Source organism: Notamacropus eugenii, chromosome 3 (assembly GCF_028372415.1).
Source record: "Notamacropus eugenii isolate mMacEug1 chromosome 3, mMacEug1.pri_v2, whole genome shotgun sequence".
Classification (NCBI taxonomy): domain Eukaryota; kingdom Metazoa; phylum Chordata; class Mammalia; order Diprotodontia; family Macropodidae; genus Notamacropus; species Notamacropus eugenii.
Window position 1 is genome coordinate 309943376 of NC_092874.1, and position 20949 is coordinate 309964324.

Consider the following 20949-nt stretch of genomic DNA (forward strand, 5'->3'; position numbering starts at 1 on the left):
GAGTTGGACCGGAAGACACCCCCCACCCCATCCCTGCCAGCCATCTCCCCCTCGAACTCTTTGGCTCGATGACCCTGTGAGACACTGTCAGAGATCTCTGGGACCTTCCTGTCCAACCAGACCCCTAGCAAGTGCTCTACTATGTAGTCATCTAGAGAAAACAGGCCTAAGCACAGAGTCTGGGAGCCACTCTTCTCAGGGCCACACTGCTGCATGGCTTCTGAAGCACCTCTGCAGGAGGTGGGGGTATGGCCAGGGCCATTCACTCAGGAGGAAATGGAGAGCCAGAGGAGGGATATGATCGACCCACAACTATCACACAGAGGGACCCTGGGAGGAAGCAGGGCCACCCCCCAGGTCTCCTGAGCCCCTCTGCCAGGGTCTTTCTGCTACCATGCAAACAAGCATCCCATTTGGATCTTTGAGCAGTCTGCAGGGAAATACATAGTCCAGGACAAGCTCTGAGGGGGTCCCCGGGGACAGGAAAAGCTGGGCAGTCAGGCACCTACAGAGCAGGAACACGAGGGATTGCCCTTCCTGAATAATGGTGCCAACCTGGACTCAGCCCCACCCCAACCCTGCCAGCTGTGGCGGGGCTGCAATGTTAACCAGTCAATTTAAAATCCTGACAGAGAAACATGTACTTGGAGACCCTGAGCCAGCACCGAAACCACACCATTCTTCAATCATGGATGGCAACAGGACACTCTATGGAATGCTAACTCCTCAAAGCCACACTGGCAGGGACTCACCTTTCTGCATTGCTCAGCTTGGCGTACATGGATTTCACCAGGTCTGGGCTTTTCAGCAGATAGTCTGAAATGATCAGGAACCTAGGAAAAGGGAGAGAAGTTTCATTGTTACTAGACATGGTGACCCGTTCAAGATCCTCATAACTCAGGCACACAAATGCACGTGGGATCATTTCTTGGATCTCACCTTCATGTTGTAGTTAAAACTGTACATATTCTGCCCAATGACCAAATGACCAACTGGCCTGTTCCACAGTGTCCTTCCCACCACCAGGCCTTTGCTGATGCTGCTCCTGCCCAGGGAGAAAGTTCTTCCAGCCCATGGCTGAGCACTGAGGTTCCTCCTGGGCCATATCAAATCCCTACCTTTCCCAGAACAAAACCCCACCCTGTCTGCCACCCTCCCAATCCTTGGCAGAGTCCTAGCCTGGGAGTACCTACTGCCCATGTACAGAACTTAGGGCTGGGCCTTGGGAAATGGGGCTGAGATGAGGTCCAGCCCTGGTGCATTGATCTAGCAGGAAGGTGGGGCCCCAAGCCCAATAAAATGATAGCCCCAAGTCCCTCATAGGTCTATGTCTCATTGTAATATTCATTCTCTCTCATTAATTGTTAACCAATCAGAATTGATTACCACCCTCGGGAATACCCACTCTTCCAAGGGCATATAAATTGTGAGCCCACAGCCATGGGAGGTGTGGTAATTTGGCACTCAAGAGTGTTGCTGACCCAATTTATTGGTAATATGCTAGCATAATTAATAAAATGATTAATTACCCAGAAACTATGTCTCTCAAACTTTTTAAACATCACAGGAGGGAAGGCTGGAGTGCAGCACCTCCAGCAATGATGGGGCCATACAAAGGGTATCAGTGGCTGCCACCTCCCACCAGAGCCCTTTACTACCACCCCATTCCAGGGGGCTCACTTCAATGGACCCCAAGGCTTTCTGGAGCAGTACTGGGAGTCCCCTAGGCTCAGCACAACTAGCACCTCCAACCCCTGGAGCCCTGAAGCAACTCCTTCCAGTCTTCTTCTAAACCTGCCCACCCAGCCCAATTCTACTCAGCCACTCCCTGGTTCTCCTCCTTCCTCTGGGCTCTTCTTCCACTTAACAATCTCTGCTGAATCAAACAAACATGGCTGCTTGGCCCAGAGCCCTGAACCAGGCCCCAGGGGAACATGGTACTTCCACTTACACAAAGCACAATCAGGGGGATGAGACACAAACACCTAGGATTTGTAGGAGGGAAGTGGTTAAAGATAAGGACTAGGAGCCTGACATGGTTGGAAGCCTGAGGAAGAGCAGGTGTGCCAGCTGGATCCAAATCCTTGACCAAGGACACCTGGGAGAGGGAGCAGATTTTTTTCTATAGGGCTTAAGGGGAAAGACTCTGGGACCACGGGTGTGTAGGCTCCAAAGCCCATGAACCATCTACAGCTGTCCAAGAGTCAGCCTCTTGGAAGGCAATGAGGACTCAAAAGGGAACCAAGGTGAGCTCACCCTTGACCAAGGATGCAGGGTCCCCCAGCCCCAATATGAACATCACTAGGCACAAAATCCTATGGCCAGGCTCCATTTGGTGCACGTGCGCATGTGTGCATGTGTGCGTGTGTGTGTGTGTGTGTGTGTGTGTGTGTGTGTGTGTGTGTGTGTGTGTGTGTGTGTGTGTAGGTGGGGAGGGTTATTCTGATTTTAATTTTTCTAATTACTGTTCTCCCCTTAACTGCACCCTATCCATTTGGGGAAAAAGAAAGAAAACCCTTGTAATATGAACAGTCAGGCAAAAGAAATCCTCCTATTGGCCTTGCCCAAAAATGCGTGTGTCGCTCTGCCCACTGAGTCAGCCTGTCTCTCGGTCAGCGGGCAGACAATGTTTTCTGTGTGTCCGCTGGAATCATGGCTGGTCATTGCACTGCTTGGGAGCTCATCCATCTCCCAAACACATCTCTGCAAGGCTGTTACTGAATAACTGTCAGTGGATTCCCAGGTTTCTCTGAATCCAGCCTCCTCAACACTTCTTACAGCACAATAATACTCCTGTATGTGTCTGCCATGATTAGTTTAGCCAGCTCCCAAATGATGGGACCCCCTCAGTCTCCAATTCTCTGCTACCACCACAAGAGCTGCTATCATTATTTTTGCATATGTGGATCCTTTTCCTCTTTCTTTGATGTCTTCAGGCCTAGCAGCAGAACAAAAGGCATGCCCAGTTTGGTGACTTTTTTGGCACACGCTGCTCACTCTCTGCTCCTTCACTCCTGTCTCTGATGATGAGGAGACCCTTGGTGCTGACCCTTCTGGAGCCCACGGCCTCTGGCTTCTGACTCTTCAGCCTCTGTTAACTCCTTCCTATGGCCTACATAATAATCATTAATGAGAGTGCATTTATGTGCCAGGCACTCCACAACATGCTTTACAATTATTATCATCTCACATGATCCCTACAGCAATCCTGGGAGGGGAGGGCTATCATTATCCCCATTTTACAGAGAAAGAAACTGAAGCAAACCATGCCCTACTCTTGCTCACTCTTTCAACAACTTCCAAGAGACTTTGTTATGCCCTCAAGTTCCCTTCTATCTTCCCTTTCTCAGGCCAAATTCTCTTAGAAGCTGTCCATGCTCACTTCCTCCTCCATCAGTCCACCTCCTTCTAAACCAGTGGTAGCGGTCTACTTTGACTCCAGAGCAGCTGTTCTCTCCAAATTTACCAAATCTGCTGAACTAGTCAGAGGTTGGGCTCACCACCACCCAACGCAAAGTCTGCCTCTTCTAGGAGGTCCTCTTCCCTCCCACTAGGTAAGAAGGGCCCTTTTGGGAGACTTCACTCAGCTCCTAGTTCAGTTAGTACACTGAATGTGTCCAAAAAGAAAAGCAAGGAGCCAGAAAGGGAGCACCTGCCACTCCGGGGAAGACAGAAGGAGCAGCGTTATCCCCAGGCCTGGGGGAGGGCATGGCCAGTAACTTGCACATCCTCTTCAAACCCCCCCCCCACCAACACCCTACAGCCTCAGTTTCCAATTCTTACAGTGCCCTGGGCTCCCTCACAGGACCCAACACAGGGAAAAGGGGCCAGGGTCCCCAAGGGCCCTCTGGCCATGTCCTCAATGGTCCTCAAGCCCAGGAGACACTTCAAGGTGAGAAGGATGTTGGTCAATCCCATAAACCCAGGAATCAATGCCAAAGCCTCACTGGCCAATACCTTCTGGCATCTACAATATTCCCACTTGAAAGCCCCAAAGGGACAGACTGACCCTTGACATTTGTCCTTTTCCAAAAAGAAGGAAAAAAACAAGGAAACATTGACCTAGGCCAGATCTCTAGGGGGCACCGTGTGTGCCTGATCGACTTGCCCACACTTGGGATCCTCTGCACCATTACAAATCTCATCTTCATGGGAAAAGATGAATATTGAGCAGGCCCAAGGAAGGAGCCCTGCATGGCACAGCTTCCTCCTCCCCAGTCTCTCAGAAGGGGACCCTGGATGAAAAGGGCCCCCTGACCAGGGGCCAGCCCTGAGGCCCAAGCCTCCAAGAGATGGATGAAGCCAGTGGGATGGGAAGGGCCCTACTAGGCCATCACCAGGCCTGGCCTAGCATGGCAGCCCTTCTCACATCTGGAAATAAAGTAATAACCCACTCAATTACCTCCACCTCCACCCCTTGGCTTTCTGTCTGTGCTGCAAGAGACCCAAATTAAAGACTCCACTTCTCACTGGTGGAGGAGAGTGTTGGGTTACCCAACATGGAGACTCTGAATCTTCCATTTGGAGACTATCTGTGCCCTAAACAAATTGACCACGAAATAGAAAACATGCCATGGACAGATCATGAGCAAAAGCTAGGCAAAAATTACTTTTAAATGAGAAACAACTGCCATTTCATCATCCCCTGCCCTTCTGGAAAACCCCCCCAAAGAGTAAGTCTGACTCCCCTCCCCCTCCCATCCAGAGGCCTCCAGACATCAAACCTTGAGCCTTCTAGAGCTTCTAGAGTCATAAACAGAGGAAGGGTCCAGAGAGGGGGACCCAGAAGGCGGTGAGAAGGGGGAGACAGAACTCCCCACGTGGGCTGGTGGTCACTCTCCTGGTGCACAGCCACTCCTACAGATCTAAGGGTCAATGCTGAGGCCCTAAGTCACAGGCTCTACCACTGGAAAAATTCAACCTCACCTAGACATAAAGTGGATCAGGATTCAAAGTGACCTTGTGCAAAATGCCCAACTTCAGTGGTTTAAGAACGTCCCCTACGGGGAAGTGTCTGGAAGGGAAGGGGCCCCTGGGAAACATTTCCTCAATTGGGGTAAATACAGTCTGCACCAGACCAGAGGCCATGGGCACCAAGAAAGGACTGAGACGCCCCCCCTACCCTCAATAGTCTGCTTGGGTTTGGGGACATCACAGTTGGCTGGGCATAAACTCTACTCAGCAAACCAAACCACTGATGGCAGTTGCCTTCTGAGGTCCTAACCTCAGAGATGCATCCCGCTGGCAAAACACCCTCTTCTATGGACAGAAGGCAGGGAGAGTGTTCTTTGGTGCTGAGCCATGATCTGGACAGTAGAAGAAGTTTCTGGGGAGGGAACCACCTGCTCTGTCGGGGGTGGGGGGGGGAGATGGACGGGGAGGGCAAAGAGAGGTGACATGAAATCAGGATGTGAAGATACAAAAGGCCTGTGTCTCAGCCTCAGAGAGGGGCAGCTACATCCATGAAGCAGAGGCCCAGTACCCTGGTCAGACATGGAGTGTCTCATTGGGCCAGGGGTTCCTCCTCTGTGAATGAGGGGATGTGCCTGAATGGCTGTGAGGGTCCCCTGCCAGGATTAGACCTCTGAAGTGCCAGGATGGCCAAGAACCTAGAAAGCTCGCTGGGAGAGTGCTGGACAGGAGGTGACCTGGGAGGGGCAGAGCCAGGATTAGGGGACACATACCTCCACAAGCAGAGTGCACTGCCTTGGGGAGCAGTGAGCTGCCCATCCCCAGAGAGTTGAGGGGCCGTGGTCCCTTATTAAAATCTTAAAGAATGGCCCCTGCTCAGTCACATGTTAAGTTAAGAGCCCTGGACTATTCTCCTCAAGGCTTCCACTGACAAGGAAGAGGGGCATCAGGTTGCTCATAGTTGGTTGCTCAGGAGCTGATGGCTCCTGGCATGGTGATACCTACGCCCACTCGGACTCGGGCTGTCTCTGGTGGGCCTTGATGACCCTCAGAGCCACACTCAGGTTCTGTGTCTGCAGGTCCTTCAACCGCTCAGCGCTCAGGCACGTGAACAGGACCATGGAGGCATAGGCAACAACCTTCTCATCTGGATGGCCGAGACAGTACCTGGGAAGACACAGTGGAATGCCTATGAGCCTGGGTCAGGGCCCTACAGAGCAGGCAGGGCCGGTCCAGCCCTGGGAAGCAGCAGTCTGAACAGACATTCCTTCATCCGTTACATGTGGGAGGATCTTACAAACAGCAGCCAAAGGTGCAAGAAGTCTCCTTCCAGCAGGGACAGTCGGCAGAGGGAGCTGAGAGCTAGGATTGGGACCCAGGTCTGCCTAGACCCAACCCAGGACCTTTCCTCCCAAGGGTTTTCTGGGAAAGGCTTGTCTTCCCTCTGCCCTGATCCCCGATGTGGCCACATGGTCCCTGACATTCTGGGGACATGCTTGCCCCTTGCTCATAGTTGGCTCCTGACCATCCCACAGAGGCCAGACTGGGGAGTCAGGAGGGAGGGAGTGAGCAGAGCCTATGCCAGTGCTAGGCTGTGTCCTGGGCAGGGGTATGGTCTGACGAAGAGATGCTCAACTGAGGGCTGCCCACCACCCATCTTTGCCTGGGATCATGCCTGCATCGGTCAAGCCTTTGGTCACTAAAAGATCAGGGTCATAGGTCAGGGACCACATTTCTGACCCAGACCTGGCTTGCTGAGAACCTATGTCCAGGCTGCCACCAAGGTAAAGCACTTGTTGGTCATTCAATGATGCTGTGTGAGAGGAGTGCTCATTGTGCAGTGACCCCCATTTGGACCCATAGAACCAACATCCCCCAAAACGTACTCACAGGAAGAGCTCCGGAAAGGTGTCCCTCCAAACAGCCTGCTGCGAAGTCGCATTCCCAGCTGCGAGATTTCCCAAGAACTGCAGGCCACAGCGAAAAGCTGACAAGACACAGGACACACAGTGAGGGAATGAGGGGAGTAGAGTTCCTTGAGGTGACCGTGCCCTTGCCATTCCACATCCTCCTCCCAGTCGGCTTTCCCTCACATGATGGACTTTCAGAGGAGTGTGGGCTCATCCCTCTCCTGCAGCAAAGCTAACTTCCTAAAAGACACTGATGAATAGCTCTTTCCATACTACCTTTAAAAGCAAATGACTTTCATTCTGGAAGGTCATTTAAAGCTAGCTTGAAATCGCCAGAATTCTGCCCGCCTCAGGCCCTCATGCTCCTCTCCTCCCGCACCCCCACCCCACCCTGCACTGGGCCTGCCTCCAGCCACCCAGACTGCTGGTCCCACTCCCCTCCCATCCTGTTCCCAGTTTTGCCTCAGGGAACCAAGGACACTAAGCAGCCCCTCTCAGGGAATGCTCTAGGTGGCCTGCCCCTTGCCAGTTGCTGTTCTGAACACCTTTTCTGGTCCCTCCTCAAATGTGGACGCTCGGCCCTGAAAGTCGGCCTCCCAGTGTGGCCTGGCCTCTCTCATGCAGGCCAAGTTGGCCTCCTTGCTCTTGGTTTCCCTCATCCTTGTGAGGAAGGACTGACCCCTTCCTATGACAACAGTAACCTAACTACTCCTGGATATGTGGATGGGCACAGACCAAGGGGGCCACTCCTGATGTGTGTCACTGTTCTCCCCTCCATGGAGCATCACATGGCAGAACGATGAGGAGACACAGCACACAGTGAGGGGTGGGACCACACTGGCTGATGGGTTGGGGAAAGCATCAAGCTTAGAGCCATGATAGAGCAGATCAGGGTTCCTGGGAGATGATCCTATCCAAGTCCCTCACCTCAGACGGTGGAGGGAAGGAATAGGCAAAGGTGACATGGGGACAAGGAGCAGGGTCCCCTCCCTGGCAAGCTCAGAACATGCCTGGGTCAGGACATGAGGCCCACAGGCAGGGACACAGCCTGATGTTTCGGGGGTTCCTGAGGGGCCCCCAGTGGCGGGGCTCTACAATGAAAACAGGAGACACACAGGACCTTTGGTTTAAGACAAACTTCTCTGTCTAACGTTGTCATGGCTGGTCACAGCCACAGCTGAGAGCTGGAATTAAGGCAAGTCCACCACAATGGGCATATGGAGCATCAAACATAAGAGCACAGGCCTCCTTCCAGTGGGGACCCCTGAGGCCTCAGCCTTAGCCTCTCGTACTGGTGTTTACTGTATGCAAGGTGCTGTGCTAACTGTAGGGGACACTGATACAAACACACTCACACACACCCTAGCAGGGGTGCATGGCCCAACCCCTCAGCTCCTGGGGCCAACAGTGACACAATCAGAGCCCGGGCTTTCCTCAGGTGTGGACTCCATCCAAGAGTCAAGCAGCTACTTACTGCCATAATGAGTACTGGAGAGACAAAGAAAGGCGAAAGCCAGGTCCTGTCCTGGGGAGCTGTTTACAATCTGAAGGGGAGACTGACATGCAAATAGCTGGAGATGAGAGATGGCCAGAAAGGCAGGTTTGAATCATCAGTGCAGAAATGATGATTAAACCCATGAGAGCTGATGAGATCACTCAGTGAAATAATCTAGGGGGTGAAGAGCAGAGGGCCCAGGTAGACCCCTGGGGACACCTCTGTTTAGAGGGTGTGACCTGGAGGAGGATCCAGCAAAGGAGACAGATAAGGAGGGGAAGGTGGGAACCAGGAAAGGGGAAAGGGGTGACCCAGAGAGAAGAGAGTACAGAGGAGGGGAGAGTGACCAGCAGTTTCCAAGGCTGCAAAGAAGCCAAGGAGAATGAGGGCTGAGAAAAGGCCACTGGGTTTGGCCACACTGACCAGTGTGGAGAGGGCAGTTTTGACTGAATGATGAGGTCAGAAGCTGGAGTTTAGACAGTTCAGACAGAGGAAAGAAAGTGTTTCCAAGAAGTTAGAAAGAGAAGATGATGGTTGGGGAGGATGGAAGGACCAACCAGGAGCTATTTTTGAAGCGGGGCAGCCATGGGTGCATCTCTGGGCAGGAGGGAAGGACCCAGAGACTAAAGACAGGAGACAGGGTGGGGATGATGGAGGCCACAATCTGGAGGAGTGTACGGCCAGGGTTCTGCTTGCCTTGGCCAGAGAAGGCCTCGCACTCACACCCACAGGCATAATGGCAAAGCCTGGCACTGCCCCCACCCTTCCAGGGTTTACAGTCTCACAGAAGGCATGTCATCTGTACATCTGTACAAGGAAAGCACATGAGAGAGACTGGCACAAAGTAAAGATGACACAAAAGCCTCAGTTTCCTCTTCCATCCAACGAGCATCCTGGGCTGAAGGCTGTCCCAGTTCTAGCCCAAGTGACCCTCTTACGGTGATGACCAACTGGCCCATGCTTCAGGTCTCCACACTGGACTGAGCTGACCTCCCTAGCCTTGGGGACAGGCAGCATCTTGGCTGGCTAGCATCTGGCTGGAGCCTCAGCAGGAGGTGAGCCCACCTAAGATGAGGCCTGGGCATCTAGTTTCCTTCTTCCTCCTCCCTTCCAAGAACCAACCCACCCCTCTCAAAATGACTACCAGTGAGTAGACTACTTGTCCTCACCAATCTGGGGGAAACTTGAGCACAAACTGAGTTGGCAGGTTCTGTTACATGGTCTCCACCTGGAAGCAAACTCTGCAGGTAAACAGAAGATGTGGAGGAGGCCCAGGCCCCACCATGGAAATCTGCCCATTCTCCTGCTCACCCACAGGCCTGGTGGAGACCAAGCACTGGCACCAGGAAGGAGTGTCACTGTTCCATCTCTATTTCTGGTGGCAGCCCAAGTAGGCATCCCTTCATCTAAAGCTAATATCAGAGAATGTCAACAGTTTGGTTTTTGCTTTGAGTAATTTTTTTCCCTGTACTTTCTCTGGGCCCTCCCCCTTGTCCTTTTAACATTCTCAGATGGAAAGAAGATACTTATACATAACTGCCTATTTATGGACACCCGCATTCGACAATTCGCTTCTGAACAAATGGAGGACATGTTTAATTACAACCACCAAAAATAACCTGACTCAGCACAAGACCCCTGGGAGTCAAAAATACATATATATATGCATATATACATAAAATATATGCATATACATATATATATATGGCTCAAAGACAATGATCCTGGTCCCTGTGTTGGGGGCCAGTCAAAGGAAGCCTTGTGTAGTGTGTGAACCAGGCCTCCTGCGGCTGTGGCCCGACCTAAGCAAACACATTCACTCCCTGACTCAACAGGCCCTTACTAGGCACAGCACACATTCATAGCAGCCAGAAGCCGGGAGGAGCCTGAGAAATCATCCATTTTACAGACGAGGAAACTGAGGCCCAGAGGGGTGAAATGACCTGGCCATGAGCACTGAGCAAGTGACTGACAGTGCTGAAAGGTACAGCCAGGCCAGTGAGCTCACTCTCTCCCCACTCTCTCCATCTGTGTGTGTGTGTGTGTATCTCTCTCTCTCCCTCTCCACCCTCCACCTCTCTCTCTCTCTGTCTCTATCCGTCTCTCTCTCTGTCTCCATCCCTCTCTCTCTCCCTCCTCTCCATCTCTCTCCCCTTCTCCATCTCTCTCTTTCTCTCTCCCTCTCCCTATCCCCCTCATCTCCCTCTCCTCCCCCTCCATCTCTCTCTCTCCCTCTATTTCCCCCCCACCCCAGTTCCCCACCCCATGCCCACTCCCCTACATGGACAAGACAACATGTTTTTGAATACATGATGCCACAAAGCACAGTCCTCAAGCAGGTAGGATGCAGAGGAAGAAAGCAACCAATGTAGGGGGGAGGGGAGCAGCTCTAATTCTGCTCTGATCACCCCAACAGATAACAGCCTGTTGAAATCCTGCATTCCTATCCTCAGCCTTCCTGGCTGATGGTCATTCTCTCTCACCCCCACATGGCAGGATCTCAGGGGATGGTGACCTCCTCCAGCATCTCTCTCCTCTCCTCTGATCCTGCCACCTCCCAGCCCAGGCTCTCATCCCCTCACGCCTGAACCATGGCAGGAGCTGCTGGGGGTGGGGTGTGTCCCCCTCCAGTCTTTCCCCTTCTGTTCTCCAGGCCACTCTCCACACAGGCACCAAAGTTCAGGCCCAGCCATATCACTCCCCCCCCCCCCCCCCCCCCACACACACACACCATTCCCATTGACAGTGGCTACTTCAGCCTCCAGGGGCAAGCACAACATGGTTCTCAACAACACCCACCTGCCTTTTCAGACTTCTCCCACCTTGCTGGTCTACAGGTCCTCTTCAGTCCCAGGACTCTGGCCTCCTCACCATGCAGCACACAGAATACACCCATATCAGCGATGAACAAGCAAACCCAACACCTCCATCTCAACTCCAGGATCTTATCTGGTCAGCCCCCAGGTCTGGCACATCCCCTCCTCACTTCCACATCCTATCCTCCTTGGCCTCCTTCAAGTGCTGGTTACAACTCCACTTTCTGAAAGAAAGCCTTTCCATTCCCCCCTTCTACCTGAGAAGATCTCATTTGTCCCATTAATATCTTGTTCATACATTGTTATCTGTATATTGTCTCTGCTCCCCCCTCCCCCCACTGGACTATGAGCTCCTTGAAAGGGGGGAATTGTTTACCCTTCTAGGTATCACCAGTGCTTACTTAGCACACTGCCTAGAACACAGTAGGCGCTTAATAAATATTCGTTGCCTTGACTTGACTCAGAGACTTGCTCATAGCAAGCATCAATAAGAATGCTAAACAGATAAAGCACTGAATGAATGAATGAAAGATGAGTGAACAGATGAATAGACAGTTGGACAGATGAACAGATGAATGAACAGACAAATGGACAGATGAACAAACGAATGAACAGACAGATGAACAAATGAATAGATGAATGAACAGACAAATGGACAGATGAACAGATGAATCCATAGACAGATGGACAAATGAACAGACAGATGGACAGATGAATGAATGAATGAATAGACAGATGGACAAGTGAACAGACAGATGAAAAAATGAATGGATGAATGAACAAATGGACAGATGGACAGACAGATAGGCAGGTGAATGGAAGAACAGACAAATGGACAGATGAGCCAATGAACAGATAGATGGACGAATGAATGGATTAATAAACAGACAGATGGACAGATGAACAGATGAATGAACAAACAGATGGACAAATGAATGGATGAACCAACACAGAGATGGACAATGAATGGTCATCCAAATGGAACAAAAAGCTATTGGGCATTTTTAATCATGGCTTTTACTTTGTTTTGGTTTATTTTGTTCAAACAAAAATCACCTATTAACAAAAGGAAATCTAGATGATTCATTTTCCCCTAAGCCTGGGTCTCCCTACTTCGCCCAGGTTGACAGTGTGGTGGGGAGCCACCAGCCAGGAAGCTCCTTGGGCAGCTTGGTGGCTGCCCACTCATGGGAGCCCATCATCTTGGTGCCAGGCATAGCGGGGACACCTAATGAACTTCATTTTTCTGCCTTTAGAAATCTCAAACTCCAATGATCCACCAGCCTTCCCACCTTGCTAGCTGGGATTATAGGGATACAGCACACACCCTATAAACTTCCATCAAATTCCTCTTACAAAGTGCCCCATCCCTGGTATTTGGAAAAACCCAACAATCAGTAAGACATACACAGAGCCATGTGGGGGAGATGGGGCCCACCCTGTCCACACAGAAATGAGACAAGAGTCTGAGCATGGCGAATGCACAGAAGGAAGGCTAGAGATAAGATGAAGGAGGTCACTTCCAGGCTAGTATTGGGAGAATTCAACTATATTCAACAGAGATGACTCAAGCTGGGGCCAGGCCAGGAGCTATTCTAAAAGTGGACAGGTTTCCAAATGGGCTTCCACATTTCCCTTCTCGGGCAGGTGTGTGGGGACCTGCTAATGTGGCCTGGACAGGCCATGGTCAGTTGGACCAGAAGGGAGCACAGGCCTAGAATCTGCTGCCTGAGGACCAGCCAAGCCAAGTTCCAAAGCCCAGCCCCAATAGCTTCTCACTTTTCGTGAACACTAAGTTTCACAACAAATGCAATCCAAAGGATAAACAACAAAGGATATAAATGGCGACTCTGAAAATGATCTGGCCAGAAAACATTACACTAGTGCTCTGACTCATCACATGACAACTTTGGGGAGGAAAAGTTTGAAAGACATCCTGCTGGAGAATGGAGCTGGGAATACGAAACAAAAAACACCAACACAAGCAAAAATAACAATTTACTTTTACCAGACAGTTTATCAACTGCTCTGTGAGTAACCAAGAAAATCCCACTATTATTTTTACAGATTGGAAATGAATCAAGACCAAAAACAACACAAAACACTCAAATACAAAACTCACGCTTGTGTTTACATTAAATTTGATGAGCATAATATACTCGTCACACTCCTGCAATTATTCCCTGCAAATAATACTATAAATATTATTTTGACAATGTAATTATAGTTATTCCTTCAACAGTGGTAGAAAAGTACTGGCGCTGATCCTCTGTCCCAAGCCTCTCAATACACCTAGAATGAGATTCTCACACAGAAAAAGTCAAAACCCAAAGACAAGAATGAGAGCATTACTTGTGAACTTAAATCATTTTTAAAGGCTATTTATGTGAGGATTGAGCTTATAGAATACAAAAAAAAATCACAAATCTGACAAGTGAACAGAGACTAAAATGCAACTTCCATATAACAAGCTCCAGCACCCTAAGTGCTAACCCAGCATCCACAGACTAATAGAGAGGTCCAAGGAGAGATTCCAGGGTGTCCATGAACTGGGATCTAAAAAAATACCTTCCTTTACTTTCACCCAACTTTGGTTTCCTCTATAATCGTATGCATTTTATACCTTTGAAAGTATGGCTCTGAATAGGAACCCAAATGGTGAAGGATCCCTGGTTTGCTCTAGGGAGCAAGAACAAATGGCACTGAATCCAAAACCCTGGTGTGCAGCCCACCCCACCCCCTAGCTAAGAGGGGGTAAAAAACAAGGACAGGAAAAGGTCTAAGAGAATCCAGTGGACGAAACAACACAATCAATCAGCTACCACAACTGGTCATGGAAAGGGGATGAACTCACCCCTAAAATGAAAGAGGACAGCAAAAAAGATTAGAAACCAGAATCCAACAACAGAACATTTCTGAGAAACACACAAAGTGTAAAGATTCACAGAGACTGGAACCAGCAAAAAGGCAGGCGTGGAAACACAGCAAGCACAAGACTTGATTAAAAGAGGTAATTAGGGAAACAATATTTTGCTGGAAGATGCTGTAAATCAAGAATGAATATCAATACTAAACATATGTGCACCAAGCAGCACTACATCTAAATAAAGAGAAAAGTAAAGAAATTAAAGGGAGAAACAGACTTACTGTCTATTAGTCTTACTGACTTTAATAGTGGGGAGGAGGGGATCTCAATATACCCCTTTCAGAGCTAAATAAATCTAAACAGAAGATGAAGAAGAAGGACAAGAAGAAGCAGGAGGAGGAGGAGAAGAAGAAGAAGAAAAAACTTGAATAGACTCTTGGAAAAATTACATATAATATACCTCTAGTGAATACTGAATGGGAAAAGAAATGAGTATGTGTGGGTTCTCTCTATCTGTCTCTGTCTCTTGCTCTCTCTCCATATTCTTCTATATGTTTTTCTCAGCTGTGCTTGGCACCTTTACAAACATTGACCAGGTATTGGGGCATAAAAGCTTCAAAAACAATTCAGAAAAGCTTTTATTGACCATAATGAAATAAAAATTATATCCAGTAAAGGGTCACCGAAAATGATTAAAAATTAATTGGAAACTAAATAATCTAACTAATATGGATGGGTGGGTCAAAAGACAAATCATAAAAATAATAGTTAATTTCATTAAGAATAATGACAATAATGAGACATTTGCAATACACACACACACACACACACACACACACACACACATATATCTTTAAACACTTTCATCAGAAGAGAAAAATGGATAAGTTGGACATAAAAAACTAGAAAACCAACAAACTATCTTCCCCCCCGCCGTTAAACACCAAAATAGAAATCCTGAAACCCAAAGAAAAAATTGACAAAATTAAAAGCTAAGTATATAAAGTAGGAGCTGTGGATTTTTGAGGGGGAAATTAGGTAAACTATTAGCTGCTGTGATTTCTTAAAGAAAAAAACCAAATTATCAGTATTAAAAATGAAAACCCTAAATTCACAATAAATAAAAACAGAAAATTATTTTTAAAATACTTTGTTCAATTATGTGCCAATAATACTAACAACTCAAATGAAATGGATTTGTGGTTGTTCAGTTGTTTTCTGTTGTGCCCAACCCCATTTGAGGTTTTCTTGGCAAACATACTGGAGTGGTTTGCATTTCCTTCTCCAGAGCATTTTACAGATGAGGAAACAGAGGCCAATGGGGTTGTTTGTAATTGATTTGAGTATTTATAACACTCAGAATAACATGGTCATTCACAGTTGTTCTTTCAACAATGTTGCTGTTACTGTACACAACATTCTCTTGGTTCTGCTCACTTTGCTCTTCGTTATTTTGTGCAAGTCTTTTCCAAAACCAACCTGCTTGTTACTCTTACACACAGCAGTGTTCCATCAAAACCACATCCTACAACTTGTTCAGCTACTGATGGGCATCCCCTCGATGACCACAAAGAGAGCTGGTATAAATATTTTCGAACACATAGGTTCTTTTCCTTTTTTCTCTGATCACCGAGGGAAATAGACCTAACAGTGGTATTGCTAGGTCAAAGAGTATATACACACTCTTTGGACATAATTCCAGATTGTTCTCCAAAATGATTGGATCAGTTCACAGTTCCACCAACTGTGTATCAGTGTCCCAATTTTTCCACATCCCCTCCAACATGTCATTTTCCTCTTCTATCATTTTAGTCAATCTGATAGGTATGAGATGGCTCCTCAAAGTTGTTTTCATTTGCACTTTTCTAATCAATAATGATTGAGAGTATTTTTTCATATGACAATACATAGTTTTGATTTCTTCCTTCAAAAACTGCCCCTTCATATGCTTTGACCATTTATTAACTGTGAAATGACTCATATTCTTATAAATTTGACATAATTCAATACATAATTGAGAGAGGAGGCCTTGATCTGAAAAACTACTTATAAATCTTCCCCCCAATTTTCTACTTTCCTTTTAATCTTGGCTACATTGGTTTTATTTGTACAAAACCTTTTTAATTTACTGTAATCAAAATTATCCAGTTTATATTTCACAATATTCTCTATCTCTTGTTTATTCATAAATTCTTCTCCTACCCATAAATCTGATAGGTAGCGTGTCCCATGTTCTTCTAATTTACTTAGGATATCTCCCTTTATGTCTAGAACCTAGGTCATGCATCCATTTTGACCTTATCTTGGCAAATGGTGTAAGATACAGGTCTACACTCAATTTCTGCCAGACTGCTTTCCAGCCTTCCCAACAATTTTTATCAGACAATAAATTCTTACCCTAAAAGCTTAAATATGCACATTTATAAAACACAGAGTTGCTAAAATCACTTACTACCGTTACTCTATTTGCCATTACTATATGACATGTGGTGTTAGAAATGCTAACAATAAGACAAGAAAAGGAAATTGAGAGAATGAGCATAAGTAAAGAGGAAATAGAATAATCACTTTTTGCAGATGATACAAAGAGTCAGCTAAAAATGTAAATGAAACAATAACTTCAGTAAAATCCCAGGACATTAAACAAACCCACATAAATCATCAGCATTTCTGAATATTACAAACAAAATCCAACAGGAGGACAGCAAAACTGAAATTTCATTTCAAATAACCACAAAATGCATAAAATACATGGGAGTCTACCTACCAAGACACACCCAGGAATTATATGAATTCAACTACAAAAATACTTGACATAAATAAAGACCTAAATAATTAGAAAAATGTTAATTGTTTGTGGGTAGGCTGAGCCAATATAATAATGACAGTATTGTCTAAATTAATTTGCCTGTTAAGGTTCGTACCAATGAAAATATCAAAGGATTATTTTATGGAGTTAGAAAAAATAATAACAAAATTCAACTAGAGGAAAAAAGTCAAGAATATCAAGGGAGAGGGCAGAGCCAAGATGGCAGAGCAGGAAGACACATATACACTAGCTCTTACCCCACAGCCCATAAAATACCTGTAAAAAAGAACACTCAACAAATTCTAAAGCAGCAGAAACCACAGAACAACAGAGTGGAGGAGAATTCTAGCCCAGAGTGACCTGAAAGACTGATAGAAAAGGTCTGTCGCACGAGATGGGGAGCAGAGCCAAGCCCAGCCTTGGCCACGAGGCAGTGGGAGGAGCAGAACTGAGCTGGCTTCAGGGACAGAATCTCCAGCAGCAGCGAAGATCCCTTAACCCACAGGTGCTAAAGGTAAGTGAGAGGGTTTTTTCGGCTGGTCAAGAAGGGAGCAGGCTGTCCCCATAACTCAGGCCTCCTCAGGTGGCAGCAGTGGAAGCAGCAGCAAACGGGGCTCCCAAGGCAGGCAGCAGCCCGCATTCATTGTTGAAAGTCTCATCGTAAAGCCCCTGAGGGAACTGCGCCCTGGGTGGCAGCCCCACCCCAACCTGAGCAGCTGATCTTAACCTCACGCTGAATAGCAGCACTGCCCCAGCCTAAAGACCCTGAGAGATTGGAGCAGTTCATCTAAATCTCAGCCCCCAGTGCTGGCTTGTTGGAACTGGAGGTGAGGTGGTTGTGGAAAGGAAACTCAGAAGTCAAGTAACTGGCCGGGAAAATACCCAAAAAAGGGGAAAAAAATAAGACCACAGAAGGTTACTTTCTTGGGGAACAGGTGTCTCCCCCCATCCTTTCAGATGAGAAAGAACAAAGCATACTGTCAGAGGAAGTCAAGGCCCCTGCCTCCAGGGCCTTCAAAGGGAACTTACATTGGACTCAGGCAATAGAAGAGCTTGACAAACAAGTTAGCAGCTTACTAAAGGAGAACCAAAAAAATGCTGAGGAAAATAACAGCTTTAAAATGAGGCTAACTTAATTGGAAAAAGAGGTTCAAAAGCCAATGAGGAGAAGGAGGCTTTAAAAAGCAGAATTGGCCAAATGGAGGAGAAGGTTCAAAAGCTCACTGAACAAAATAATTTGCTGAAAGAGGGAACTGAGTTCAGGGAAATGAATGACTATGAGATAAATCAAGCAGTTAAAAAACAAAACCAAAAGTTTGAAAAAATAGAAGATAATGTGAAACATCTCATTGGGAAAACAACTGATTTGGAAAATAGATCCAGGAGAAATAATTTAAAAATTATGTGACTACCTGAAAGTCATGATCAAAAAAAGAGCCTAGACATTATCTTCCATGAAATTATTAAGGAAAACTGCCCTGATATTCTAGAACCAACGGGCAAAATAAATATTGAAAGAATCCACCCATCACCTCCTGAAAGAGACCCAAACACAGAAACTCCTAGGAATATTGTGGCCAAATTTCAGAGTTCCCAGATCAAGGAGAAAATACTGCAAGCAGCTAGAAAGAAACAATTTGAGTATTGTGGAAATAAAATCAGGATAACACAGGACCTGGCAGCTTCAACATTAAGGAATCAAAGGGCTTGGAATGGGATATTCCAGAGGTCAAAGAAACTGGGATTGAAACCAAAAATCACCTACCCAGCAAATCTGAGTATAATACTTCAAGGGAATAAATGGTCATTCAATGATATAGAGGACTTTCAATCATTCATACTGAGGAAAAGACCAGATCTGTATAGAAAATTTGACTTTACAATACAAGAATCAAGAGAAGTATGAAAAGGTAAACAGGAAAGAAAAATCATAAAAGACTTTCTAAAGCTGAACTGTTTACATTACTACATGGAAAGAAAATATTTATAACTCTTGAATCTTTTCTCAGTATTTGGGTAGGTGGAGGGATTGTACATACACACACACAGATACATATATATATATATATATATATATAGACAGAGAGTACAGGGTGTGTTGAATCAGAAGAGATGATATCCACACACAAAAAAAATAAAATAAAATAAAAATTAAGGGGTGAGGGAGGAAAATACCGGGAGGAGAAAAGGAGAAATGGAACTGGGCAGGTTATAACTCATAAAAGAGATAAGAAAAATCTTGTTCAATGGAGGAGAAAAGGGAGAAGGCGAGAGGGGAAAAGTGAAGCTACTCTCTCCACATATGGCTGAATAACATGCCCACTAAATTTGATATGAAAATCTATCTTACACCACAGCAAAGTAGGGGAGGAGGCGACAAGTGGGGTGAGAGGAATGATAGAAGGGAGGGCAAATGGAAGAAGGGAGTTACTAGAAATAAACACTTTTGAGAAGGGACAAGATCAATTTGGGGGGGAAATAAGGGGGGATAGAGTAGGACAGAGGGCAATACAGTTAATATTACACAACATGATCATTATGGAAGTCTTTTCCAAAACAACACCTATTTAGTCTGTATGGAATTGCTTGCTTTCTCAGTGGGGTTGGGGAGGGAGGGAGGGAGGGGGGGAGGGAAAGAAGTTGGAATTCAAAGTAATAGCAACGAATGTTGAGAATTTTTATTGCATATAATTGGAAAATAAGAAATACAAGGAATGGGGTATAGAAATTTATCTTGCCTACAAGAAAAGAGAGAAGATAAGGGAAGGGTGGGATGTGACAGAAGGGAGGGTACGTTGAGGGAAGGAGTAATCAGAATGCAAGGTATTAGGAAGCGGGGGGGGGAGTGATGGTGAGAAAAATTGGACATATTACAAAGTGAGGTAAAAGCAATTAGTATTAAAACAATTGACTGAATTAATTACTGAGAATAAATCAATGACATCTTCAGTCTGGGGAAAAGAATTTTAGTCTAAATTTCCTAGAGGAAGGTAACCTCAGCTAAAATTTGGCATTGATGGAAAAGATAAGGTTTTAATGGTAAATTTGATTTTATGATTGCTATTTAATCAGGAACTAGAACATATATAGAAAGGCATGTAAGCCACTTAAGACTTGCCTCAAAAGATGTTTCTTAGCCAAAGTCAAATTATAATCATATTTAAAACATGATTATTGGAACTTGCTATTTTTAGATGCTATGGGAGTATTAAGTGACTGTTCTTCTAAAAGGCGGTCTGAGCCTCCAATCCATGATGCCAGTAAGCCTGTGAGATGCTGGTATGAACTGCAAAAGGTGATCTCATGGGAAGGGCAGGAGAGCAGCTGTTCAGCCTGGCCTCGGGTAAGATTCTCCTGACTCAGTTTCCCCACTGACACTTGGCAGACTTTAAGACTGACTGAATGCAAGTTGACAATCTACTACTGCCTGGAACTGACATGAAGTTGGGGAGATATTATTTCCCTGCAACGTCCCTACTCTTGGTGGCAATTTCCTATAGTCAAAAGGTTTGTAGGCTTAATACCAGATCTATTAAATTATAGACTATTGGTAGGGGAACATCCAAGGTTAAGTCTAAAATTAAGCTATTAGGCAAAGGACTTTAGACCAACAACAATAAGTTAGGGTCCTTTAATTCTTAGTAATACTGTGGAGACAATTAGGTCAAGAGTTTGTGAAGTTAGCAAACATAAATATTATTTGTGTCTCAGTTAGTTAATGTTTAAAAAAAAATTCTTTTGTGGTCCACATTGTAAATGCTTTAAAAAGAAGTATCACCTGACAAAAAGTTTGAATTGTTTTATCTGTTATAAACTGTGTTAAAAATGAAAAATAAAATTAAAAAAAAAGAATATCAAGAGAATTAATAAGGGGGGGAAGGAAGAGCACCTAGCAGTATGAGATTTCAAAATATATACTTGGTCCTAAATAAGAAACAGAAAGGAGCAGATTAGGCATGCAATAGATAGAAGCAAATGAGGCTACTAGTCTAGTTTCTGGCAAACCCAAAGATCCCAACAACTGGGGTAAGAACGCATTATTCAGAAAAAAAGAAAAGTTGGTAAAACTGGAAAATAGTCTGGCAGAAACTAAATCTAAATTAACAACTCATATCATCTACTAATATGAGCTTCAAATGGGT

At 46.1% G+C, this 20949-nt stretch overlaps 1 protein-coding gene across 1 annotated transcript in view; it reads right to left on the bottom strand.

The window, feature by feature from the left end:
- ATXN10 (ataxin 10) overlaps positions 1-20949 on the bottom strand; it is an 85910-nt gene that overhangs the window by 43244 nt on the left and 21717 nt on the right. The window contains exons 4-6 of the mRNA XM_072596606.1: positions 6802-6898; positions 5917-6078; positions 753-833 (exon numbers count right to left, since the gene is read on the bottom strand). Of these exons, the coding sequence (XP_072452707.1) occupies positions 753-833; positions 5917-6078; positions 6802-6898 (340 nt within the window). The remainder of the gene's footprint in view (positions 1-752; positions 834-5916; positions 6079-6801; positions 6899-20949) is intronic.